Here is a 25,021-nt window from a genome sequence, read left to right as displayed (position 1 = left end):
AACGCGCCGCTCACGTGCTTGGTACGCGTGGGTGGCGCTCATCCGATGCTGGGAAATATTGCTGCTGTTTGCTGTCACTGCTGCTCTCTGTACTTACTTGAAAAGCTACATAGGGATGAAAGCAATCAGACTTGTAGCTACACTGCGGTACACTCACCATGAGCCCGCGACTGACCTTACCCGGGTGAGATCCCGGCCCAATACGGCGTGTGTGCCGCATCGCGCATCCAGTATAAGGTTGTCATCGGACTGGCACAGAGTCTGGTGCGCACGATCGAAGCCCCAGGCGTCCCACAGGCGGCGAGCCCCCGGGGAGCCAACGTGTGCGGGCGGTCTGGAGCGCAGGCGAGAGGCCGTTTCTCAAAAGAGGACGGAGAGACGCCCCGTCCCCGCGTTCACCTCCACTGCACACCTCCGCTGCCCAGGCTGCTCTCCTCCCACCGCCTGCATGACCCCCGACGCCCCGTCGCGTCCCCTCCACCCCTCCCCAGCGCCGGCGACGGTCGCTTGAACGCATCCCCCACGATGAGCACTTCCGCCGCCGCCGCGCTCCCCCGCACGCCCCTGCGCAGGAGCCCGCCCCCGCTCAGCCTCGACGACTGCGGGCCCAGGGCACCCGCCGTCTTTCACCCCGCGTCGCCGCCGACCAGCCCCGGCGCCGGCGCGACGTCCTTCGTCTTCACATCCTCCCGCACGAAGCAGTGGCCCTCCGCCAGTACCAGCCCAGACGCCGTCCCCCCGCCCGCCCGCCGTCCGAGGACACCCGTGTCCGCGACGGCGTCCACGTCGACCAACAGCACCGTCCGCAGCCTCCACAAGCCCGCGCTGACCGCGACGCAGCTCGCCCGGCACAGCGAGGGCGCGACAGACGCTCGCAGGCTGCTCGGGCCCAACATGCGCGCAGCTGGCTTCGTCCATCTCTCCGACTCCGTGGGCAGGTCGAGCGGGAGCAGTGCTGCAACCAGCCCCGCGAGCTCGCCGGGATGGCAGGAGATAGCTGGGCCGAGTAACTACATGGGGTCGGCTCCGGTGCAGGTGAGTAGCACTTGGGACCGTTGTACATGCAGGCACTCATACTCCGCCACGCAGCTCACACCGACAGACCCGCCGCCCTTCCCACCGCTCGTGTTCGTGCCCTCAAGCGCCGTCAAGCAAATGAGTATGTGGGAGTACCAGAAATGGCCGCCGGGCCAGACACCGGGGCTCTCCTCCCCGCACCATCCGCACTTTCCCTCCAACATCCCCGCCGAGACCTTCCATGCCCGTAGCGTGAGCGAGGGCGCGGCCGCGGCGGCAATGGGACTCGGCATCACCCCCGCACGCAGCCCCTCGCACTCCCCGCAGTTGTTCAGCTCGTCAGAGTTCAACGCCGTCCCTGCGCCGTCCCGCTCGACATCGTTCTCGGCGTCGAGGAGGCTTCTCTCACCCCTGAGCGCGATGGAGAAGGGCAAGGAGCGCGAGCGCGATGGCCTCGACGAGTACCCCTTCCCACGGGCCCTCCCGTCGCCCAGCTCGCACTCGTCGGGGTCGGGTCAGCGGAGGCTGAGCGGTGCGCACTCGCGCAGGAGCAGGGACGAGTCGCCCGAGCTCGCGAGCAACGCGGCGTGGGCGCGCGAGCCGGGCAAGGCGAAGCTGCGCGCGAAAGACAAGAACGTGAACCGCGACAAGCGCACGGGCGACCGCGTTGCGGGCCTCATCGCGGAGCGCGTGAACGCCCCGCAGCCGCACGCGCGACCCGCCGCGCATATCGTGCAGCCGCACGCGCCGTCCGCGGCGTACGCGCTGAGCGTGACGGAGCTGTGCGAGCCGGGGTTCGCGTGGTCGACGCCGAACGTGGACGTGTTCTCGCCTGCGCTTCGTGCAGGTGCACGGGTGAGCGGCGAGGGCGCGCCGAGCCCGCCAGAGCGGGAGGACGTCGTCGAGAAGGCGGAGGAGGAGCAGGGCGCGCCGAAGGAGGCCGTCGTTGCACCAGCGGAGGCTGCGTTGGTTGAAGAGGAGGTGGAGGCGCAGCGGTTGGTAGAGCACGAGAGGGAGAAGCGGAACCACAGGGACCACCGCGACCAACGCCACGCGGAGAAGAAACACATCGCCGTGCTCGTCGCGGCGCACCGCGAGCGCGACGAGGACCACGTGCGCTATGTCGCGGCGGAGCGCGAGAAGGAGCGCGAGAAGGGGAAGGAACGTGCGGTGCGGCGGTCGCCCCATGGCAGCCCGAAGGGCAGCGGCCGCTCGTCGCCTGTCCACGAGAAGCCGGAGCGCGAGCGGACGTCGCCGAAGCGCAGTGGGCGGACGAGCCCCAAGGAGAGGGAGCATCGCGGAAGCGAGAGGGGGCGGACGTCGCCTGGGCACAAGGAGCGCAAGTCTGTGCGTGTCTCGTGCTCGGATTGTGGATGTATGCTGGGTATGCTGATGTTTCTTTGTTGGCAGAGACGACAGTCGCCCAAGCTTGCGATGCACAAGACGAAGAGCATCGTGTCGGACATCACGAACGTGAGCGACGCCGAGACCATGGTCGGCGACGCTATTGCCGGCGACATACTTGTGGCCTGATCCTCCATAATTCTCGTTCACCCCATGTATTGGCTTCCCTCTCGGCTTCGATACCTTCAGAAGTTCAGTCCTCAAGATTTCCTGCTTCACTCGCGCGCATACAGCCACACAAGCTCGTATCTACTCCGGCCCGAAGGCCGGTGTGTACGTATCTCCATGTCGCCGTACGTCCAACAGTGCTCGCCTGTTCTCTTTTTCGGCCCTTCTGCTCGCCCGCTCGTCTCTGCCTGCTTGAAATACTCAAACATCGCACCGCCCTATCGTTCGGCCTACCCCGCGTAACCCACCCCGCGCGCAGTATCTATCACCATGCAAAATACGCCCACACCACCCTCGACCTCTGGCCGCCCTGTCCCGCCTCGTCTCATCATCGCACCATGCATTCCATTTCGCCTCGACACGTCAGCATTTTTTCTGCATCCGCATCATCTCGTTACACATTTCCTTCGGCATCCCCTTCGCACCCGCTACGCGGGCTCGGTTCGCGCTCAAAGAAAGGACGGATTTGGCGGGCGGCTCGGTCCACCCGCCTGGACCCCCTTGCTCCCGGGTCCCAATAGTTTCTCCAGTGATCATCACCATCACCCATGCACATCCCTCTCATGACTTACAATACGTTCATCTCGGGTAGTATCGTCGTCTCTGTCTGGTCAGTTTCATCGTCTCTGCTCTGTCTTGTGCATCCCTGTTCATTTGTCCGAGTCTGCCCGCTCTGTCCCCCTGCATCTGACACTTGCTCGCTGTTTCCCTCCCAGATCCGCATATGCAATAGACGTCACCTATACGCTATGTTCGCAGCCTGGTCCACACGTTTCGTGCACGCTTTAGGTTTAGGGATATGCGGACGCCGGCGGCGCTCGACCGGATCCGGAATGTAAATGGGGTCGAGCGGCTGACACCGGCGGTCTGTCTACTGTAAAGTATCGTTGTAAATGACCGCATTCACATATCTGTCTTCTCTGTACTTGGTATTCGGTTGCGTCCCTTCGAGGGCCGCTCGTCATGGATATTGTTCGCGGACTGTTATGATCGTACGCACGCGGAGCCCACGTATGTGCGCACGAAATGTATACATACACGTACGGCGTCGATGACGCCTGGTAATGATCAAAACGCGGATGCCATGGAACGAACGCGGATGGATGGGGACTTCTGGACGAGGAGAGGAGCCCGTTTCGTGCACGACGAGCATCGCATGTCACTATCGCAGTGGAGCATCGGTGCCCAAGAGAGTCCAGCACTTCTCGAGGCTTCCAGAGGCGAGCGAGCCAAGCCGTTCATTTCCAGACGGACGATGGCGATCTTCATGCGCGATGGGCCGTTGAAGATGCCTGCACAGCGCGCAGTTCCAGCGGGTTCCGAGAGGCGCGATGGTGCTTGCAGATCCGCGCGCTGTCATAGGCCGGGGCTTCGCGTTGCGCGGTTTCTGCGAGGTACGGTGATCAGATTCAATGTCTCCGTCCGGTGGTGTTTGCGTCCTTGATGACGTGCCCATCCGAGCCTCGTGGCTCGTGGGTGTGCTGCAGACTCCTGGTCAGGCGTGCATGCTCCTTTGATTGAGGATAGAGTGCTCAAGGACGCAGCGGGCCTGGATGTGCTTCGCGGCGACCTAGGGGTCTTCTCGAACACGGAAGCCTTGGTGAGATCCGGTTGTCCGTGGTCCGGGAAGGCTTACTGTATGGCGGGGTCTTGTCCGAGCATATAGCCGAAATGAAGTTGCAGCTGTTGTGCGACATCACATGGCTAGAGGTGAGGAGAATATGCAGTGTAGACAGTACCCAACCTTGCACAAGCGCGGTGAGTACGGCAGATATCTCATGATGTCAGAAGAACGAACAGACTCACTCTCTTGTAACACAACAGCCCCCGCAGAGGACAGATCGCGGAAACACTGGGGATGGCTGCATGATTCGATATGCGCGTTCAGGTGTGCCTTGCGCATTCACTGAACGCCAGATCTAGAAGACTCCGTCGTCTTCGGCGACACGAACATGACGCGCTGGTACACACGACCGTTGGATGAATACGCATGCTTTCATGTTTGCTGTAGTCACGGGTGCGCCAACCCACGATCTTCATGTGTTGAGGGGATAAAAGTAGCGCTGCTATTGACGCGCGTTGAATGTATGGTGATCATACAGTGCGGACCTTCCAGCTTCACGCGCACGTCCCACGCGACGCCCTTGGATGCACGGTCTTGACAGTTTACGTCCACTACGCTACGAGACGTCCTTTCTTGCCTTCGTTCTGAGCGCCTGGCGTCGCGATAGCTCCCGGATCGCACGCTCCTAGTACGCTGCTGTCATCCGATGGCATACTGCCCGAGACTCTCGTTCTTGGCCAGGGTGCCTACCATGACAGTGTGAAGTGCAGGAGATCGTGGGCAGGGTGTTGTAGGTGACCAGAACAGACAACGCATCAACACTGTCAAAACTCGGCACCATCAGCAGGGCTACCTAACAGAGTCCATGGGAGATGAGTCTTCGAAGACGTCAGCACAATTTGCAGTGATTGACTTTCGCGAGTGTTGTATGAGGGAAGTACGGTCATGGTTTCCGGACACAGTCCGTGCGCGCAATCCTAGTCAGCCTCCGCTCCGAGCCGTGCCACCACGTGAGATTGACGAAGGTATGGATAGCGAACCTTGCACGAGCGCTGTGCTATATGCAACGACTCAGACTCCAGGCCACATCTGTACTTCTCTTCGTCGCAGACACGAGGCGACCTGTCAAGTTCAGAATCATTGGGTTCTAGCCAATGAGCAATGAAGAGGAATGAGCCCCAGGGTTGTCGAGGAGGCGCCTAGACTAGTGCAGGTTTGTTCTCTCAGCGATGTTAGCAACGAAGCGACTGGTCCGATTCCCACTCGCGAAACTCACGTTCTACGTCTCGCTCGAATTGCAGGTCACATCCGCCTTTTCGCCGAGCGTGAGACAGACTTGGTATGGGTATTGCCAAGCATACAGGCGTAGCACAGATAGTGTGTGCGTGTGTGAATGGCGGAACATGAAGGGCAGATGTTCACCGGCAGGGAGAGCAACGTTCTCCCTTCGGCATTCAATGCTAGCGGGGGGGAACGAGTTCAAATCTATGAGATATACTAACCCCATTCTCTCGAGAGCTCACCGGGAATGACAAGCGCAACGTGTTTCCGCGTTACCGGAGCGTTCTCCATGAAGTAGCGGGCTGACGTGCGATCAACATACGCTCTGACGACATCGCGCAGCAATTCGAGATCTAGCGGAAGCACCAGCGGGTCTCCTCTGGAAGACGTTGAGAGAGGATGCTGCGGCTTGTCAAGAGCACGCATCGAAACCGCCCACTCCAAGAGACAAATTTAGAAATGAACGTCCGAGTCCGAACGCAGCGTCGTAGAGACGTCTGGAAATGTTTGGAATTGGAAGTTAGCCCTGATCAGCCTAAACCGTGTAGAGAGCAAGCAAGCAGCCCATGACGAGCGAGTCTGGTGCGGTGCATGTGGGGACTAATCCCAAGACCAACAACACCGCGCACTCTCCAGATGGTGCGAACGTGCCTAGGATTGATCCCAAACATTTGCACGAAAGTCGGATGCATATGGCAAAGACACGTACCAGTGACGTGGGCGAGAGAGAACATCTATGACATACGGTACCATGACAGTCCAGAAGCTTCGATCAGGCGCGACGTTCGCTCGCGGTCGATGTCAGAGGGTGATCGTGAGAGTGCATGCGCGAATCCGCATAGAGGCGGCCTAGGAAGGAAGCACCATTGCAGCGGCCATACCTCCTGAGCAACAAGCACGATAGATCCAGGCACAACAGGGAGGCAAGGTAAACGTTGAAAAGGATGAAGCTACGTGAGCACTCACCTGAGCCCCTGGCGTACATATCCTACGACTCCAAGCTCGCAGTGAGAAGAGGACAAGCTGCAGAACAACTCGCGGATCGTCTAGACGCGGAACCGCCGGAACTTGAACAGGCCAGGCCGCCAGTAGCATGGCGAAGATGAACGCGGCGTCGTCATCGACCCCGAGTTGAGCAGTTCTACCAGATAAACGCGCTGCTTGAGTGGTACGGCTGGCAGACCTCGGCATGTCCGAACACGCTCGAGTCGACCTGGCAGAACCTGAGGCAGTGTGGCATAGTCGTGGCTCGTGCCACTGCGAGAGCGGCAATGGCGACGACTAATCGCCCAATCGGCCCTCGTCATGCAGAACCGGACGGCACGCCTTCATACCACGAATAGTTACTGACGGTGTGTTTCGGCGTCGTATCCTGCGGATAGTGAGAGTTCCTGGCATCGATGCAAGTAATGACCCATGTGCCGACGGCGGGAGGCAGGATCCGTGTGCGCGAAAGCCAAGAGGACGTCCTGGGCACCCAGAGCACCGCTTTTATAACATCGCGGACGCGTTACTGTTTGTCTGAACTATGACATCAGTCGTGCACTACGTCACCTTCAAGAAGAAGAACGAAGAAAGGGAGTACACACGCCGCGGCGTTGCCTGTTCGCATTTTGCCACAATCGCGTCTCGCACGTGACCGTGCCATGCAGCCCAACCAACCTGCAGCTGTCGCGCGACGTGGGCCACCCGAACTTGATTCTGAACGCCACTGCGCCGTACTCTACCTGTATCACTCATTGGTCTACATCGCTGTGCTATACCGCATCAATGCCGCCGAAGAAAGTCAAGCGCACAACTGCATCATCGGATGTGAAAGGCAGCGGCTCGACCCCAACGCAGCGGAAGGGTGGCGGAAAAGCCCCGTCTACGCGCGGGCGCGGTGGACTCAAAGACATGCTCGAGATGCCAATAGACGTTATTCACGAAGTATGCGCATTTTGTAGAACCGTTGACTCCTATTGATTGTCATGTTGGTGTAGATCTTGCGGCATCTTCGCCCACGCGATCTTCTTAGTCTCTCATGGTCGTCGAAGTCTGTTCACGCATTCTTGATGAAGAAGAGCTCCGCATATATTTGGAAGCTATCGTTGGAAAACGTGGAAGGGTTGCCCTCTTGTCCTGAACATCTCATTGAGCCTGCCTGGGCCTCGTTCCTCTTCGCGAAGCATTGCAGCGTAAGCCATAGCACCTCGAGTGAATAGACTCGCTTTGACGTCGTTCACTCTACTTCAGGCATGCGGACAGGGTAACATTGCAGATAGTGGCATATTCTGGGAATGCTATAAGCGTCTTTGCAAGGATTGCTTCTGTGGGAGGTCAGTCACGGTCACCTCATGCATTCTCACAGACGCAAACTGACCTCGTTATTTCGACAGGACAAGTGATTTGAGATATATAAACTTCGACAATATACCAATGGACATGTTCAACCAGGTATGCGAATACAACATCAGATCTGTTACGTGCGTAAGCTGGATGCTGTTCCATTCAGTGCTCCATCAACAGGCCTCGCGAAAGCAAGACGCTTTGCTTGGTTTTTGAGGTACAGAAAACCATCCACACGTGGCGCAAGTTGGTCAAGGCAAACAACGAACACGAGTTAGCACTGTTCATTGGCACAGAGATACTGCGGGTACGGAAAATTCGAGATGTAAGTATCGCAAGTCCATGTTATAGTACTGGTCATGGGATAAATCTGACCGCTTCGCCATGTAGCACGCATTGGAATGCTCAGAGTGGGCCGAGGAGCAAGCCAGAATGCACAAACAGGAACGAGCTGGGATCCAAGAGGATCGGCTTCAAGAGTATGTTTCGGCGCAATGCATCATGCTGTTCACGCTGAGCCGTTCCATGTTGCAGAATCATGTGCAGGTTGTGTGATCTCGGATGGAGGCCTGAAATTGATTTCATTAAACTCAATGACCACGAAGAGTTTTATGAGCACAAGCACGTTCGGGCGGCCAGGAAGCTCACAGAACGCAGTACGTATACGTTTCCCGGGTCACTCTCTCCTTCTCGTCACACTGGTCTAGGTTGGCAAAACATATGCGAAGAAATGGTCAAGTGTATGGAAGCGGTCCGCGCAAAGCGCCTCGCGCTTGAACTTACGAAGAGACTGAACGGGCGTTGGAAAGCCATGGAGAGTGCCTTGTCGATCCTCTATGATCATCAAGAGATACGCAACCGCGGATTGAGCTATGGCGATATCGCACTCATGCCAGAGTTCCGCGAGATCATGTGCTCTCCGCCCGATGTGGAGGTGAACAAGGAAAGCTTCATGGCGCTGGAAGCGAATATCGGGAAGCACGCAGAACAGTGGTACATGCGCATGCAAGACGAACTCCGAGCGCTGCTCATCCAATCTGCCGACAAAGACTCAAATGGAGAAACTGCACCTGACGAGGCGGATGTGGACGCACTGGAGCTCGCGACGACAATATTCCGTTGCGAGAGATGCGCCGAGGTCATGTTCTACTCGCAGGTCATGAAGCACAGATGTTTTCGCCGGGTTCCGTATTGGCAGCAAGCCGGATCAGACGCATACCGGAAGTTTGTCTCGGGGCGACTCACAGGCTATAGCTATGCCTTTCAGCGACCCACCGTCGTCGAAGGTCTCCTCACTGTAAACAATCCTCCTGACGAGGTTGTGCGGCTGATCGAACTATGCGGAAAGAACACGCGAACAGTGCGTGCGAAAGAGATGGATGCCTTAGATGTCAGGTTCGTACGAAACGACAAAGAAATTATGACCTGGCGTGCTGCGGTGAGTCTGGTCGATGTTATATCACGATCCGATTCTCAACATGTGGACCCCTTCCAGATGACATTTCAAGACTACATGTCCTACTCCGAGCGCAAGGATTGGCGATTGGCAACAGCCAAAGAGCTCGACGAGGCCAAGCAACTCGAAGCAAAGCGTCGAAGGGACGTGAGTCGGCTTGTGTGCAAAATATGCAAGGAAGAGTACAACCACCGGGCGGACGCACTGACTCACCTCGAAGTACGGTAAGCTGCCTCTATCATGAGCTGCTTATCGGTCATTGAATATCGGGTGGTCAACCATCTAGGCACGGCATCAAAGACGCAGGTGTCGAGCGTGAATCTGAACTGCTGGAGGCCCACCTCGAACTTGATATCTCAAGTTCGAAGCGTTGGGCATTTATAATGTCAAGCTGAAAGGTGCTGACGGTGCGCTGTAACGTGCATAGAGCAGACTTTTCTAAGGACTGGAGACAAGGGAATGAGTACCAAAGAACTCCAGTGGATAATGTGAAGTGTAACACAAATATTAGTAGTGGTCGGGAATCGGAGACGGCGAAGTGGCTGTAATTTCTTTCGTTGTCACGACCATCGACTATTGATGTGCAAGTCATACTAGTACACTGACTCGAGTGTTCTGATGCGCGACCGTCTCGTCAAAGCAATCTTGCAATCCGTGGACCCGTCAAATGTTCGCATTCCATACTGGTAGTATCCGTAGCCATAACTCAGGCCTTCTGCGTCGCGCGACGCGCGACGCGAGGGGTCGCTCCTCGGATCCACCTTCAACTTGCAGCTTCATTTGCAGAGCGCAACACTACCGTCTCGCATTTCGCCCGTATCTCTGCTTTGCATCTACAGTTAGTGAACTCCGAAGATATGCCCCCGAGGAAGGTCAAACGCACAGTTGCAACGTCGGATGTGAAGGGCAACACGCCGCGATGCAAGAGTGGCGGCGGCAAGACATTGGCATCTAGGGATAGGCACGGTGGCCTAAAGGATATGCTCGAAATGCCGACGGACGTTGTTTACGAGGTATGAAACTCAGTCGAGCTCACGCGTATTTTGCCACATCCCTCTGCATGCAGACACTACGGCATCTTCACCCGCAAGACTTGCTAAACCTCTCATGGTCATCGAAGTCTGTCCACATGTTCCTCATGAAGAAGAGCTCCGCCTATATATGTAAAATATCCTTCAAGAATGTAGAAGGTCTGCCTTCGTGTCCTGAGCATCTCATCGAGCCTGTGTGGGCTTCGTCCCTTTTCTCGAAGCATTGTATATATAGCCCAAGCTGAAGAGCGTCAATGGGCCAGTACGCGCCTCCCCGAAATGGCAATCCGTTACGCGTCGTCCTCGTGCTCTCTCGCGACGCGTCAGTCCGTCCGCCCGTCCACTCGCCCCATTGCACTTGTCCTCAGCTATACGACATGGTGAGTACTTGGGAACTCAAATTGCTCCATGATACTCAATCATTTCTCTTCTGCAGTTCCGCAACACATACGACTCAGATAACGTCGTCTTCTCCCCGCAAGGACGCTTACACCAGGTCGAATATGCGTCTGAGGCCGTGAAGCAGGGTTCTGCGGTGGTTGGACTGCGATCGAAGACACATAGCATTCTCCTAGCCCTGAAGGTACGCGACTCGTCGTATACTACACCTTGAAGTGTCGTTCAACGGGGGGACGCAGCGATCCTTGGGCGAACTCGCTGCGTACCAGCAGAAGATGCACCGAATAGATGATCACGTCGGCATTGCGATCGCGGGACTCACATCTGATGCCCGTGTATTGAGGTCTGTCTTGGGTGCTACTCAACGTCTTACGCGTCCACTGAGTGTCGTTGCAGTAACTTCATGCGCCAACAAGCGATGGGCTCCCGTATGCAATTCAACCGCCCAATCCCCGTCAACCGTCTCGTATCCTCCATCGCCGACAGTACGTGATTCAAGTGATTATGCAGTCTTGCCACTCACGTTACGAAACACAATGATCAGAGGCCCAGGTGAACACACAAGAGTACGGACGGCGACCATACGGAGTCGGCTTCCTTGTCATCGGACAGGACAAGAACGGCCCACACCTCTACGAATTCTCCCCATCCGGCAACTCATACGAGTACTACGCCATGTCGATCGGCGCCCGCAGCCAGAGCGCGAAAACATACCTCGAGAAGCACTACGAGAGCTTCGTGGACTGTACGCGTTCTCTCCTCCATGCTCAATCCATCTCACTCATCACGTCCGTGGACAGGCACCCTCGAGGACCTCATCCGACACGGTCTGCACGCGCTCCGCGAGACACTGCAACAAGACAAGGAGCTCACGATCAACAACACGACCATCGGCATCGTCGGCCCCGTGGGCGCGCACGAAAACCAGCTGCTCGCCGAGGGCTCCTTCCGCATCCTCGAGGGCGAGCCCATCCAGGTCTACCTCAACACGATGCAGCCGAAGCGCGCGCCGGAAGAGCCCGTTGTCCCAGCGCAGACTGACAACGTGGGCGAGGAGGAGGGCCCGACACACGGAGCGACGGCAGACGAGGACGTGCAGATGGGCGAATGAGCGCTGTCGCGGGTGAGTGCCGGGCTGTAGGGATGTGGCACAACGCGTGCTTGTATTGTTCTCGGACTGAAAGCAATGTTTTCGATTGTTACCGAGTGTGATATGAGCAGGGGTGAGTACGCTACGATGCGACGATCAGCTGACGAATAAATACTACGATCTACCCTGTATGCTCTGAACAGTGAACTCTATGGCGCCTTCGTTGGCTTGGCACCCTTCGCAAGCAACGCCTGCCTCCATGCCCGCGCCGCCGCGCCTGGTCTCCTCAACGAAATCAACAGCTGGACCATCGTAGTCAAAAGCAACACGCTTCCGGCTTGGTGTGCCGCCGCGAGTGGGACAGGGACGAGGTAGAGCAAAGTGCTGATGCCAAGCAGGACCTGTACGTTCGCCATTGCGAACGCGGAGACCATCATGCGCTTGACGAGGGGCGGAAGGACCGCTTTGTACGCCGAGCTGCGGCTCAGTGCGTACAGGGCCGCGGTTGCAGTGTAAGTCGTGATGGCCTGCAGCGGATGTTGTCAACACTAGTGCACTCGCAGAGTATATGGACTTACCAGGCATCGATGGTTGAACTGTACGGTCGTGGGGTTCTCGAAGATGTTGCGCCACCAGATGTCTGAGCCGTCGGGACTCTTGGCATATGCTGTTGAAAAGAGCTCGTCTGCGGGAGGCGCGATGCGTCCACCCATGAGCGGGAACTCGTTGTACAGCAGACCCGCGTCCAGACCCGCGACAAATGCACCTATGTCAGGCATCAGCGAGATGCTGCCGCTCACACTGACGCCGACACGAACCTGAGAGTGCCGTGAGGAAGACGAGCCCCGTGAGCAGCTTCGAATACCGCGCGAACCGCTTTACAGCTGGGTTCTGCAGGATATTGTTCCAGTTCGCGGCCTCGCCCTTCAAGCCAGCCCACGCGCCGCTCATGCCATACCGCCAGTCGTACAGCACCGCCATGCCCGTGCCCAGCATCCCCGCGTACACGACGAACGCCGTGCCGAGGTGCGCCGCGAGCCGGTACTGCGACACGCGGGGGACGGCGCCCGGGGTGTCCATGAGCGATTCTTCCAGTCCGGACTTGACCATGTACCACCCGAGTACGCCCTGCGCGCCGATCAGCAGGGAAATGCCCAGGAGCTGCTTCGGGAGCGTGGCGGTCAGACGGTTGCTCAGGATGAAGTACGCGAGGGGCCCGACGAAGGTGATCCCGATGAGACGGCCTAGGACACGGTGTCCCCATTCCATGTAAAAGATATCCTTGAACTCGTCAAGTGTGATCGAGTGGTTCAGCCTGTTCTTGTCAGTCGTGCGCGCGAAAATATGCAGACTAGACGTACAGCTTGAACTCCGGAGTTGCCTTGTACTTGGTGAATTCCGCGTCCCATTCCGCTTGTGAGAGAGGGGGTAGGATACCGGTGATGGGCCGCCATTCCGTGATACTTAGACCAGACTCAGTGAGGCGGGTGACTCCGCCCACAACGATGACAGTAAAAACAAGAACCGAAGAGGCTATGAGCCAGCCTGCGACCGGTGGCCGAGAGAGCACCGGGAGCTTGGGTATTGCTGCAGCATTGCTGGAGAAGAACTTCGCATCGAAGGGTCGGGGTTGGCTACTTTTCGTACCGAGACTAAGGTGCCTCCCTTGCCTCCAAAGACCTTGCTGTCGCAGTAAACCACCCAGCGGTCGGGAGCCTATTCCGAAGGCCGTATTTGCTGGCAGCTTGGATAATGCCTTCGATACACTCCGCTGGTGAAGTGCTCGGATGCAAGGCGGTCTTGAGCTTGCTGCAGGCAGCGAGCGGCATCCGAAGCCTCTCCACGCGGAGAGGAGCGACATCCTGGGGTCGACAGTCGAATGAACACCAGAGCCCGTGCTAATTGAGGTCGTCTCAGAGGCTCATGGCAGGCCGGAATGGGTTTGGAATGCGGAGGCCGGGAGTGGTCGAGCCAGACTTATGTAAGGTCGAGCCCGGCGGTCCCGACCAGCGCGTCGCGTCAACCCTCCGTCTCGCCTCCATGTTCGCGGTCGCTCTCGCTCGACGCGTAGGCGCAAGCCGGGCCCCTCGTCTGCTACGAAGCTACGCGGCCGCTCCCCCAACAGGGCTCTCCGAAGGAGAGAATACGATCTACCAAAAGCTGACGGAGAAGTTCTCCCCTGCGGAGTTGCAGGTGCAGGATGTGTCAGGTATGCAGCAAGGTCTCTGGCAGAATTGGTCTACGACGGGGTGTTGTTAGGTGGCTGTGGCACGTTCTACCAGATCATCATAGCGAGTGAGGCATTCAACGGAGTGCCGACGGTGAAGCAACATCGCATGGTCAACGAGGTGCTCAAGCAAGAAATAGAGGGCATCCATGGACTACAAGTGAGTCGCTATCTAGTTGCCTACTGGCCTAGCCCCAATTACTGATCTGTTATACTAGTTGAAAACAAGTCCGGCATAGGTGTACCTCTTCAGCATGTAGGAATGCATAACAGCACATGAGGCCGGTCGGCGGCAGCCTGATGTTCGTCATCTTAGCGTATGTCTTCGGGAGCGCCATTACATTACCACCGCATACAGGTCAACCCTGCAAGACTCTTCGAAGTCCTGGCTGCGCAGTGTACATGTACACGTAGCGACATGCTTGATCCGTCTACTCGACATTAGCAATACAGCTCGGTCTACATCGAGAACGTTCACCTTCGCATGGGCCTCTCAGTCACTTACCGAGACAAGCACAGGTTACTATTATCATGCGAACCGTTTCAAGGGTTACAGCTAGAGACCTCGTTTTTCTATCGCTGTATCGTAGCAGGTATGATCATACAGTATTCCCATCCTTGTCACCGAGGCTGCACTCTGACTCCGAAGCTGTGGATCATTGAAGTTCCTCGCCAAGGAGCTCCTCCGTGAGACTGGCGCACAGATTCCAGAAGTTATCGCCGATGTTCTCATCCTGGGCCTGCTTCGTCTCCTTTCCTGACTTGCCATAAGGGACAGAGTAGTAGTTGCCCTGTGCGCAACAAAGCAATATCAGCGTCCCAAGATCGCATGTTCCATGACAAAAGACGAAGTCATTACCTGGAAGTCCTTCCAGTTGCTCTCATTGATGTCCGTACTGACTGCAGCCCACAGACTGTTCTCTGCACCCTCCTCTGCGCTCTTGCCAACCTTGCGCGATAGCGTTTCCATGACCCTGCCGAGCTTTCCGTAGCCCTCAGTCCACGTCCTCTGCAGATCCGTGTCGACCGTTCCCGGATGCACGGCGATCGCGACTATAGACCGGTCGGGCGGAAGGTCGGACAGCTTGCGCTTAATAAGCTGCCTCGCGAGGCAGATTAACCCGAGCTTCGTACGGCCATACCTGTCGAGCAATAGGGAACGTCAAAGGTTGCATGGGGAACAGCGAAACATACAGAGGTCCGCCGCTCTTTTCTGTTACATTGTTGATCTCTTCTTTGTTGAGGAACTTGGTGCTGCTCGGCGCCATGCGATGCATCTCCGAGCTCTGCATCACGATGCGCACAGACGCGGGCTGCGCGGTGAGTGCGGTCTTGTTCATGAGCGGAAGCAGGCGAAGGACGAAGACATAATGCGCGAGGTTGTTCACCTACGTATGGCGCCCGCGCGTTAGCCCATCCGCGAACCTCGCAATGGGGAAGCGTACCTCAAAGTGCCTCTCCAATCCATCATTCGTCAGCTCACCATACGGAGCCTGCCCAATGCCCGCGTTGCATATGAGTATATCCAGCCTCTCGAGCTCGCTTGCAAGTCTCTGTGCGAGCGCGTCCACTTCCTTCAAGGTGCCAAAGTCCACGCCGTACCAAGTGACGGTGCCCGTTGAGCTAACGTCTTTCAACGCTTGGTTCGACTCCGCTTCCGCACCATGTCCTTTGTCTTCGTTTGCGGAGATGATGAGGACTCGAGCGTTGGCGCGTGCGAGCGCGAGTGCGTCGTAGTAGCCGATGCCCGACGAGCCTCCTGTGACAATGGCGACGCGCCCGGAGAGGTCGGGGATTTGGTCGGAGTGGAAGCGGCCGCTCATGAGCGTGGCAGGGTTCTTCGTGTTCGGCATATTTTCTATACTTCAATCATTTGAGTATGCAGCGGTAGGTATGGGTATCGCAGTGCTAGTACGGTTACGGTGAGTATGTGCGCAGGGAGTCTCTGAGAGAACGACACGGCAGCCGCTGACCTTTTGTATGTGTCCATTCAACATTGGAGATCCTAAGCACGCGGAGTGGCGACGGGGACTTGTGGGGACTCCTCGTTGCAATGATGTGCTATTATACGTCATCACAAGGACACAAGATAGGGATCCACACCCTTTGGCCTTGGCTTCCCCACTGGGAAGGTGGCTTGCCTTTTGAGGTGAGTTCATCAAATTGGACCAGCGAAGCAAAGACATACAGGTGAGTCGTTGATGGTTTTGTGTGCCCTCCCTCTCCAGAACACCAGATATGCATAGCTTAGGTATTCTCTGAGTTTACGCACGCCACACCGGCGCCATACGGAACCAGAAATGACGTGGCCTCATCGCTATGGTGAGTCGGCCTCTCATGTCGAAATCTTATATTGACTGTAGGCAGTTCAATCGATGCCCAGATCACAACGAGCAACATACATAAATGTCGCTGTCGTGGACAACTTGATTGAGACGGCAGATGGGTACGTATAACAACCGCTCGAGGTCTCCGAATTAGAAATAAGCTTTACACGATGCACAGAAGGTACGCGACTCATTTTCCGATGTTCCCTTTCTAGCCATGCTTATCTTCTCTGCACGTTACTTCTCTTCGGCAAAGCCCTTGACATCGAATATTTAACGAGGCTGGGTACAGGGCAGCCGCGCCTCTAACACTCATCATGTCTGCCCCCGCCCTTTCCTCTGAGAGCGCCGGGTACGCTCAACGTCGAAAGCAATTGCACACGCTCACGAGAGATCTGCATGCCGCTGGGTAAGTTACATTCTGGACTCTGCACCGTATTGTCTGTTGCTTGCCTTAAGGATGCTCATGGGACGTCGTGGTCGCCGTGCAGCGCGCATATCCATCTTGACTTGCCGCGCATCGTGGTCATCGGTAATCAAAGTGCTGGAAAATCCAGCGTGATAGAAGCTATATCGGAAGTGAGATCGATTCAGTGCTCGTTGTATGCTGTTCGTCTCATGCAAGCACTTCATAGATAAAAGTGCCGCGTGATGTTGGGACTTGTACGCGCTGCCCGATGGAGTGCAGGGTCCTAGAGTCAGCCTCCGGGAAGTGGTCGTGTCAAATAAAAATACGATGGGAATATGACCCGGCCGGCCGGCGCAAACATGATGTCGAAGAAATACTTTTTGGAGGCCTCCTCACCGACAAAGCAGACGTTGAGCTGATGCTCAAACGCGCTCAAGCCGCTGTTGTGGACGCCGGGAAAACGCCCTTGGGTCAAATTTTGAACATGAGTCCGGATGACCTGACTGCGTTCTCTCGTTCCTTCCCAGCGACAACTTTCTCCCGAAACGTCGTCTGCGTCGACATTACGGGACCTGGTTTAACTGATCTATCGTTCGTTGATCTGCCTGGTCAGTAACTGTTGCACTAGATACTCATAGTGTGCATGAGATGCTGACGTTGCTGTTAGGAATTATATCGAACGCTGATCCTGCTGTCGTGCAGTTTGTCCAGAACATGGTTCAGTCGTATATATCGGGCACCTGTTTGATTGTGGTTGCACTTCCCATGAGCGGTATGTTCTGCTGCTGTCGTCTGACTCAGTCAACATCTTCGTCTGACACCAATGGTTTCCAGATGATATCGAGAATCAATCCGCTCTCAGGATGGCTCGGGAGGTTGATAGAGATGGTTCACGAACCATAGGTAGGCATCTTCCGTGTAGTACCGCTCAACACAAATTATTGATGGGACTACTAGGGGTGATGACCAAACCAGACACCTTGTCTCCGGGTTCCATCAAGGCAAAGAATCTCTGGCTCGAGATTCTGGAGGGTCGTGCACAAGGCCATCGGCTCCGTCACGGTTACTATTGCACTCGCCAGCCAGACGACGGGGAACGTACTACCGGCATTACATCTGCGGAAGCACGCGAGGCAGAGAGACGGTTTTTCGAATCGACGGGCCCCTGGAGCACATCTACTGAACAGCAACGCTTCGGGACAGGAAACCTTGTCAAATACCTCAGTAAGATGTTGACTGAGATCATCAACAAGGTGTAAGGATCCCTGCTCGCTCCTTTGCCGCAAGCCATCTGAACTGATATGTGATCGTGTTCTCATAGTCTACCGCGACTACAGCACGATGTCGAGCAGAAGCTGTCCGCGTGTTGCGCAGGTCTACGGAAGATTCCGAAAGAAGTGACGAACGAACCCGCATCTTACGTGCTGGGGCTGCTTTCATCTTTCTGTGTTGATATCCAGTCCCACGTGGTAGGTGTTCCCGGCGCAGAGGTTCTAGTTCAACATAATCGGCGTACATATGGGACCTTCAAACGCGCCATCCGAAGTACTGCACCTAGGTTCATACCACTACCGTCAGCAAGTGACGCTCCTTCGAATGCGATCCGAGTGGACGTGTTGTCTGACCCAGAAGATGACGAAACAATTGAGAATGATAGTCCTCCTGGAATACACACGCAGGTCGTCCGACAGATGTACCTCAAGGACATGCGGACCCATATCCAACGGTGTGCTCACTATCGCCTAACACGTGAAACTTGACATCTGTCTTACCTGCTTCTCCAGATCCACGACGCGCGAGTTGCCCTTCAACGTCCCGTACCCAGCTAAGACAACACTCATACGAAGGTTTCAGAAGACGTGGGAAGACGAATGCATCAGTTGCTTTGAGAACATTCAGAGGCATTTCAGGCTCACGCTGTCGCAGCTCATAAACCGTCGGTTTCAGCGTTTCAAGAACCTCGCAGGCAAGATTGAGTACGCGACTGGTTGCGTCAAAGTTACACGTGGCGCTCATGTATGACCCTTCCAGCGCCGCCATCGTGTCATTGCTGCAGGACTGCCGTGCTGCGGCACTCGAGCAAATCGGAATGTTGTTGAAGTTCGAAACCACACCCTTCACACAGAACACTCACTACCTCTCTGATGCAACGGACAAAGTACTTTCCCGGTACAAGGATGTCCGCGGAAGTAGGAGCTTTGTCCGTAGTTTGCCGGAAGTCGAGGTGGCAGCCGAAGAAGTAGATGGTACTGAAGACTTCTACATCGGTCAGTCTGACATGATTTCTCGAGTTGATTATACATTCACAAGGCTGAGACAGATCCTGGTAAGTTATACGGGATGCAACGTATGAAGAAGTAGCGGAATATGTAGCTAACCATCCCTCGAGGGCATTCTCCTGTTCCAGAATCCCCACCATTACCTCCGAGTCCGGACAACAGGGCGGAGACACCTAGAGGTAATCTAGGAGACTTGATGGTTCCTTACCTAATCTCATGTTTATCTTCCCGGAAACGCAACACATCACTACGGGAAGCACCAGAATTCGACCTTCCTCAAACCACGGCATCAGTATTCGGTATGTGTGCAGACTCAACCCCCGCAGAACCCCTATCCACCTCATCTATTGACATAGAAAACACAGAAGCCAACCCAAGAAACGCTGGGACATCGCACACTGCTCGTATACCGCATTTCACTCTGGATTGGTCCGACGGACCGTCCATTCCCAGTGAGACGCAGCGCGAACAGCAGATGGCAGAGGCACTTGCAGCGTTGGCGAGGGTGGGCTACACCGGGCTGACAGCGGACGACTTAGGGAAGCTTAAACCACCCGACGAATACGAGGAAGAGCTCAAGGTCATGGCGGAAGTGAGAGCATACTTCCAGGTCTCGTACAAGGTGTGTGCTTGCCAGCGTTGCCAACAATCGAAGGCCTCTGATCTTGCTTCAGCGCATTATCGACTACATTCCTCTCGCCATCGACCACACCTTCCTATATGCCTTCGCCGAGGCTCTCCAGTTTCACCTTATTGAGAACCTCGCACTCGGAGCGCCCGATGCTGCAGCCCGCTGCACGGCGTACCTCAGCGAGGACCTCGACATCGTCATGCGGAGGCAGGAGCTGACCGGGAGGAAGGCGAGTCTGGAGAAGGCAAAGTTGGAGCTGATGAGTGTGTCTTTCGCCGGTGTCGAATTATCTGCATCGTCGTGAGGCTCTGCTCAGCAGCTGCATCTAGCGGTCTTGGCTGTAATGCGGTCGGGTTTCTGGTAGTCTGAATTGTCCTGACGCTCGTCTGGTTTTGTTGTACAAGGAACTGCTTCGCTTCGCTCCGCTTAGCTGGTAGGGCTTCAAGTTGCTCAGAGGTTGCTTGTACGAGTATGAGAAAACCGAACGTGAAGGAGGAGGAAATGGTCACTCGTTGTTTTCGCGCACATAGGGGCGACAAACAGCTGCCCGGGCCCCTAATAACGCGGAGAGGAGGAGTAGGTTCCTAGCAAGCTGCTAAAGCAAATCATGAGGCTGACCATCATGAAAAGGGAAGGTCACCAGATGAGTAAAATGTCGAATATAAAGGGAAAGGCGAAGACGGCGGATGTGCATGTGGGAGATGCCAAACAGACGTCAACGAATTCACAGGATATGCGTATAATAGTAGTAATGTGCCTTTGACATGTATTGAACGTTTGTGGCGTGCGTAGTTGGCGATGGTAAAGATCTCAACATCCGTTTACAGTTGCGACAAACTTTCTCTCTTTGCTTGTCTACCTCACGAGAGATATCTTTATGAATCACAACCCGGTGTGGAGGAGAAATCCGGCCGAATGCTGGAGTGACGCGTAGCGTCGCGTTCTTATTTCTCTTCGCTCTCTTAGCTGTGTTAGCTTATATCATTTCGCATTCAGACATTAACCACGATACAAACCTCAATCTACTGTACCGTCGACTCTACCGGCGCGCTCGCGAGGAACCGGAAGGCGGAGGCGGAGGACCGACCATAGGGCGAAGGCGGGCGACGTCGAGCAGAGTGCCGCACCTGTCGGGGGCCCAGGTCGCGAACGTCAATAGCACCGCCCCGCCGCTGTCAGCCCCGCGCCGAGACCATGGTCCGCCGTCCGAAGCCGGAAGGGGAACCAACGGACGTCGTCACCCGGGCGGGTGTCCCATACAGTACTTTCCTTATTCGGTAATATTTCTTCCCGATCTGTCAACGATCGCTTGCCTGTCACTCATCGCCTTTCCTTTCGAACTTACCTCATCTTCCCTTCTGTCATCCTTTGCTCCTTAGTTCCTTCTCGCTCTCGTTGCGCTGCGTGTACTTATAGAGGGCCGCGTCGCCCGTTCTCGCCAGAAATCGTATCCCCCAGCTTCTCCCCTCTCGCTCACGCGCACTTCAAGGTTCGGCACGGACGAGCGACTCGACGTCGCGCGTGCACCTCAAGTCGAGTCAGTCGAGTAGTCGAGAAGATTAGATAAGTATTCGTTTGTTTCCGCGCGGCCACACTACTCCACACAGAACATCGCCCGCCGTCCATCTCCAGCCCGAACACCCATTCGCTCGACTCTATTGAACACCTGCACCCGGAAGTCGTTAGCACGCGTGTCGATACCACGCGCGCGCTATCTCTCCCACACCGGCGGTGAATTCTCCTTGCAATGCGACGTGCGGACGCGCTGACAGTGACTCGGAGCCCGTTGCTACTCGGGACCGCGACGGTACTCAGGACTCGGACTGCGACCTGTGGAGGTATAAAGAGGCCTTTCGGAGCCTGGGCAAAGCAGCACAGAGCACACCTACTTCACAATGGCAGAGCACCACCCTCACACGCACAAGCACGACGCCCAGCATGGACACGGCCATGACTACGCGGCCGCGAACAAGCAGTACTTCGACGAGAACATCGACATGTTCGAGCGCCCGGACATTGTCGACGCCACCCAGCGCATCGCTGCCGCGATGCGCGAGCGGTATGCGAGCGCCTTCAACGCAGAGAGTACGACCGTGCTCGACTATGCGTGCGGCGCCGGTACGTGTCACTTCAAGCTTCATCACGCAGGATGAAGACCATGTGCCTGCGAGGTAGTGCGGTATCGTCAGCCACATGGTCTTCATCCTGCGTGAAGTCGATCTTCGGTGTCGATATCAGCCAAGGAGTCGTGGACCAGTACAACCTTCTGGCGTCGAAGCATGAGCTCTCCGACAAGTTGAAGGCAAGCTGCGTCGAGCTCAAGGCCGATGGCCGAATCGGCAACTCGACCAAGCAGTTTGACATAGTCCTAGTCCGTGATTTCAGCGATGCGCTGTACGTGGGCTCACCAGAACTCCTACAGTGCACGATGGCGTACCACCACTTCGGCAACCCAGAGGACGTCACGAAGATCCTCGCGTCCTTCGTGAAGCCCGGCGCATCGCTCCTCGTCGTTGACATCCTGGCGATTAGCAACAAGGCCGACGTCGTCCTGGGGGACAAACACAGAGACACAGTCCCCCATCAGGGAGGCTTTGGCGAAGACCGTATGAAAGACATGGTCACAGCGGCTGGCCTTGTGGACTTCGAGATGGGAGGACTGATCTCCGGCCTGGTGATAGACGGGCATGCCGTCACTCCGTTCCTCGCTCGTGGCGTCAAACCGTTGTGAATAACATGCACTGATCTGTGCTTCCAGAGATAGGCATACCTGTACCATATAGACAATTGTCGAAGGCGACTGTATCGTCCTTGCTTCGGTGATTAGTTGTTATCGAAGAGGGCAAACTATGCGGTTGGTTCAATATTCGTCTCGTAGTCGCTGTTGAAAGCTACAAATGTATCAAAAGTTTGAAAATCAACTCTCAGGCTGGGCTTACAGACAGCTCCTTGCTGTAATATCAATATGAACATTCGGGTTTGGGTTCGGAGGACTGTTACTATGCATGTACGGAGGCAAGGATGCTTGAAGCAACTGACGCCCAGTACGGGACCCGGATCGCCGACCCCGAGTGCTGGCCGACGTGCCAGTGTGGCAGACGACCTGCATGTCTCTCCGTCCTCTCATTCTCGGCAGCGCTGCTCGGACTGCACGGACTCTTGTCAGACAATGTCAACGCACTCAAAGACTATATGCGACTGAGGCAACACAGCTAGCCAACATCGCGCTAAAGCCGACAATATATGGGCAACCATTGGACCCGTCTCATCCGCATCTGCGTATGTGTGTCGAACTGAGTCAATGGAAGACTCCACTGAAAGTAGTTTGGTGAATAGTGAAGAATGGGGAGCTGACACCAGGGATTACCTCGCAAGAGTACGAGACGCGGCGGCGGGCTCTCATGGACAGTCTCCCGCCGCACAGCGCCGTTATTTGCGCCGCCGCGCAGGTGAAGTACATGAGTGGCCGTGCGTACATCTTTTCCTCCCTATGTTTCGTGTCTAACCAACTGGATTAGAGATCTTGTAAGTCCGCCCATTCCTCCGGTGGAATGACCGCTCATCCATCGGCCAAGCTACAAGTTCCGCCAGGACTCCGATTTCTGGTACCTCACCGGCTTCGAAGAGCCAGGCGCTGCATTCATCATGGAGAAGGACAGTTCTTCGCGCGGGTATCGCATGACGCTCTTTCATACCCCGTCGACGCCTTCGACGGCGCAGTGGGACGGCGCCCGCACGAGTGCAGAGGACGTCGTGCGACTGTTCCGCGCAGACAACGCGCGACCGGTCGACGAGTTGCTTGACTCACTGAGGAGGGTAATGGCTGAGACCGACCATGTATATGTGGACCTTCCTCCTGGGGGCGGACCGAAGCGCTCGCGTTCGGCCTCGACCAAGTCGTTGCTCAAGGTATGTTGCTCATACAGATAGTAGAAGCGGCTATTAGAGGAGCTACTGTAGTACTTGTCTAGGACATCGCAGGAGCATGATTCTCTCCTTGAATCGCTCAGCGGACAAAAGCGTCGTCCACTTGCTCCTGAAGTCGGACGGCTACGCGCCATCAAGAGCGAGGCGGAGCAAAATGTCATGCGGGCTGCTGCAGACATCAGTGGTCAGGCGCATACAAAGGTTCCTACATTCTCCCGCCAGCGAACCTTCTACTGACTGCTAGTCAGACGATGCGTTTCGCACGACCTGGCCTGTCGGAACACGTATTGGGCGCGCACTTCGAGTACCTTTGTGCCAGGGACGGCGCACAGCGACCGGCCTATGTGCCTGTTGTCGCATCAGGGTCTGTGCCTCTTATCATGGCCAGTCGGGTTTCAGCTTACAGTGAATAACAGCCCAAACGCGTTGACAATACACTACACGTCAAACAACCAGCTCATCCGCGAGAACGAGCTAGTCCTCGTCGACGCAGGGTGCGAATACAAGTGCGTCACTTCCCCATCCACACCGTACAACAACTGACCCCTGACCCTGTCACCCACTGGCAGCGGGTACGCCTCCGACATCAGTACGTCCCCCCACCCCTGTCGTCCCTTGCCGCACTAACCTCCGCGGCAGCTCGCACCTTCCCCGTCTCGGGCGCCTTCACCTCCGCGCAGGCAGACCTCTACGGTGCGCTGCTCTCCGCGCAGAAGCAGCTCGTCGCGCTCTGCACGGCGCGGGCGGGCGTCTCGCTCGCGCAGCTCCACCACAAGTCAGTCGAGTTCCTCGGGCGGGAGCTCCGCCAGATTGGGTTCGACCTGGGCATGGCGGGCGGGCGCGTGGCGGAGCTGTACCCTCATTTTGTTGGACACCCGGTGGGCATTGGTAAGTGATTGGTGTCTGGTGTGCTGTACATGGACAATGAGCTGACCAAGGAGGTTGGTAGACCTGCATGAGTCAAGCCATTTTGACCGACACGCACCGTACGCTTTATTCGTAAGTGCTCCGAGCGTTATGTTGACGTGTGCACCATAGTCTGCAAGCGGGCATGGTCATAACTGTGGAGCCTGGTGAGTCATCTGCGTTGTTGGCTCCGGAAGCCTCGCTCATAGAAGTGAAGGCGTGTACGTGCCGCCATCAGCACACTTCCCAAAACACTTCCACAACATTGGCATCCGAATAGAGGTGAATGTCATCGCGCACATCATGCTGCTTGCATAGCTCATGCCTATGGACTCGCAATAGGACGAAGTGCTCGTGGGCGAAGAGCACCCCGTAGTCCTCAGCGTAAGTGCTCCGAAGGAGGTGAGTACGCGTTTTCTTGCTGGGACATCGTCTCAATGATTGTCGCCAGATCGCCGACGTGGAGGGAGCATGTCAAGGACTGCTAGGACTAGAGCCGTTCTGACGATTCTATTGACACGCCATGCATCTACACCAGCTCATTGTTCCACATCTACTGTATCGGTTTGCAAGAACA

General features: G+C 56.2%; 9 protein-coding genes across 9 annotated transcripts; 7 read left to right on the top strand and 2 right to left on the bottom strand.

Annotated features, from left to right (window-relative positions):
• The first annotated feature begins 395 nt into the window (after positions 1–395).
• Positions 396–2,705, top strand: C8Q71DRAFT_9023 (uncharacterized protein). Its single transcript, XM_047928803.1, has 3 exons — positions 396–1,035; positions 1,090–2,364; positions 2,428–2,705. The coding sequence occupies exons 1-3, from the start codon at positions 526–528 to the stop codon at positions 2,548–2,550; spliced, it is 1,908 nt and encodes a 635-aa protein (XP_047784474.1). The 5' UTR covers positions 396–525; the 3' UTR covers positions 2,551–2,705.
• Positions 2,706–7,061: 4,356 nt separating this feature from the next.
• On the top strand, positions 7,062–9,749 carry C8Q71DRAFT_8756 (uncharacterized protein). Its single transcript, XM_047928394.1, has 10 exons — positions 7,062–7,363; positions 7,417–7,611; positions 7,670–7,752; positions 7,813–7,870; positions 7,929–8,087; positions 8,153–8,241; positions 8,297–8,418; positions 8,470–9,200; positions 9,258–9,442; positions 9,505–9,749. Exons 1-10 carry the CDS (start codon positions 7,205–7,207, stop codon positions 9,611–9,613), a joined length of 1,890 nt encoding a protein of 629 aa, XP_047784473.1. The 5' UTR covers positions 7,062–7,204; the 3' UTR covers positions 9,614–9,749.
• Positions 9,750–10,626: 877 nt separating this feature from the next.
• On the top strand, positions 10,627–11,759 carry C8Q71DRAFT_793359 (20S proteasome subunit; the record flags this gene model as incomplete). The annotated part of the gene is made up of 6 exons (XM_047925468.1): positions 10,627–10,629; positions 10,686–10,832; positions 10,888–10,991; positions 11,045–11,133; positions 11,193–11,393; positions 11,449–11,759. The coding sequence occupies 6 exons, from the start codon at positions 10,627–10,629 to the stop codon at positions 11,757–11,759; spliced, it is 855 nt and encodes a 284-aa protein (XP_047784472.1).
• Positions 11,760–11,861: 102 nt separating this feature from the next.
• C8Q71DRAFT_8712 (cytochrome oxidase assembly) lies at positions 11,862–13,697 on the bottom strand. Its single transcript, XM_047928333.1, has 4 exons — positions 13,100–13,697; positions 12,557–13,053; positions 12,317–12,504; positions 11,862–12,265 (listed from the first exon to the last, which is right to left on the bottom strand). The coding sequence occupies exons 1-4, from the start codon at positions 13,597–13,599 to the stop codon at positions 11,948–11,950; spliced, it is 1,503 nt and encodes a 500-aa protein (XP_047784471.1). The 5' UTR covers positions 13,600–13,697; the 3' UTR covers positions 11,862–11,947.
• Position 13,698: 1 nt separating this feature from the next.
• C8Q71DRAFT_8732 (bola protein) lies at positions 13,699–14,341 on the top strand. The gene is made up of 3 exons (XM_047928355.1): positions 13,699–13,947; positions 13,998–14,125; positions 14,184–14,341. Exons 1-3 carry the CDS (start codon positions 13,779–13,781, stop codon positions 14,202–14,204), a joined length of 318 nt encoding a protein of 105 aa, XP_047784470.1. The 5' UTR covers positions 13,699–13,778; the 3' UTR covers positions 14,205–14,341.
• A 280-nt stretch (positions 14,342–14,621) lies between these two features.
• C8Q71DRAFT_825550 (uncharacterized protein) lies at positions 14,622–16,209 on the bottom strand (the record flags this gene model as incomplete). The annotated part of the gene is made up of 4 exons (XM_047926281.1): positions 15,411–16,209; positions 15,160–15,353; positions 14,825–15,107; positions 14,622–14,756 (listed from the first exon to the last, which is right to left on the bottom strand). Exons 1-4 carry the CDS (start codon positions 15,816–15,818, stop codon positions 14,622–14,624), a joined length of 1,020 nt encoding a protein of 339 aa, XP_047784469.1. The 5' UTR covers positions 15,819–16,209.
• A 385-nt stretch (positions 16,210–16,594) lies between these two features.
• On the top strand, positions 16,595–20,184 carry C8Q71DRAFT_729470 (P-loop containing nucleoside triphosphate hydrolase protein). Its single transcript, XM_047922033.1, has 13 exons — positions 16,595–16,701; positions 16,784–16,871; positions 16,928–17,309; positions 17,369–17,473; positions 17,536–17,604; positions 17,659–17,956; positions 18,023–18,427; positions 18,486–18,677; positions 18,733–18,976; positions 19,090–19,159; positions 19,238–19,279; positions 19,337–19,602; positions 19,655–20,184. The coding sequence occupies exons 1-13, from the start codon at positions 16,610–16,612 to the stop codon at positions 19,913–19,915; spliced, it is 2,514 nt and encodes an 837-aa protein (XP_047784468.1). The 5' UTR covers positions 16,595–16,609; the 3' UTR covers positions 19,916–20,184.
• A 1,322-nt stretch (positions 20,185–21,506) lies between these two features.
• Positions 21,507–22,646, top strand: C8Q71DRAFT_825545 (S-adenosyl-L-methionine-dependent methyltransferase; the record flags this gene model as incomplete). The annotated part of the gene is made up of 4 exons (XM_047926280.1): positions 21,507–21,733; positions 21,787–21,982; positions 22,034–22,502; positions 22,551–22,646. The coding sequence occupies 3 exons, from the start codon at positions 21,507–21,509 to the stop codon at positions 22,340–22,342; spliced, it is 732 nt and encodes a 243-aa protein (XP_047784467.1). The 3' UTR covers positions 22,343–22,502; positions 22,551–22,646.
• Positions 22,647–22,718: 72 nt separating this feature from the next.
• C8Q71DRAFT_697686 (peptidase M24) lies at positions 22,719–24,949 on the top strand (the record flags this gene model as incomplete). The annotated part of the gene is made up of 13 exons (XM_047919979.1): positions 22,719–22,890; positions 22,948–23,083; positions 23,187–23,520; positions 23,572–23,739; positions 23,787–23,902; positions 23,955–24,044; positions 24,108–24,127; positions 24,178–24,426; positions 24,488–24,524; positions 24,577–24,611; positions 24,662–24,726; positions 24,787–24,846; positions 24,896–24,949. 13 exons carry the CDS (start codon positions 22,719–22,721, stop codon positions 24,947–24,949), a joined length of 1,536 nt encoding a protein of 511 aa, XP_047784466.1.
• Positions 24,950–25,021: the final 72 nt, after the last annotated feature.

This window comes from Rhodofomes roseus (assembly GCF_022264815.1).
Source record: "Rhodofomes roseus strain CIRM-BRFM 1785 chromosome Unknown C8Q71scaffold_1, whole genome shotgun sequence".
NCBI classification, from domain to species: Eukaryota; Fungi; Basidiomycota; class Agaricomycetes; order Polyporales; family Fomitopsidaceae; genus Rhodofomes; species Rhodofomes roseus.
Note: the sequence above shows the minus strand (reverse complement) of the source record. Positions and strands in the feature narration are given on the sequence as shown.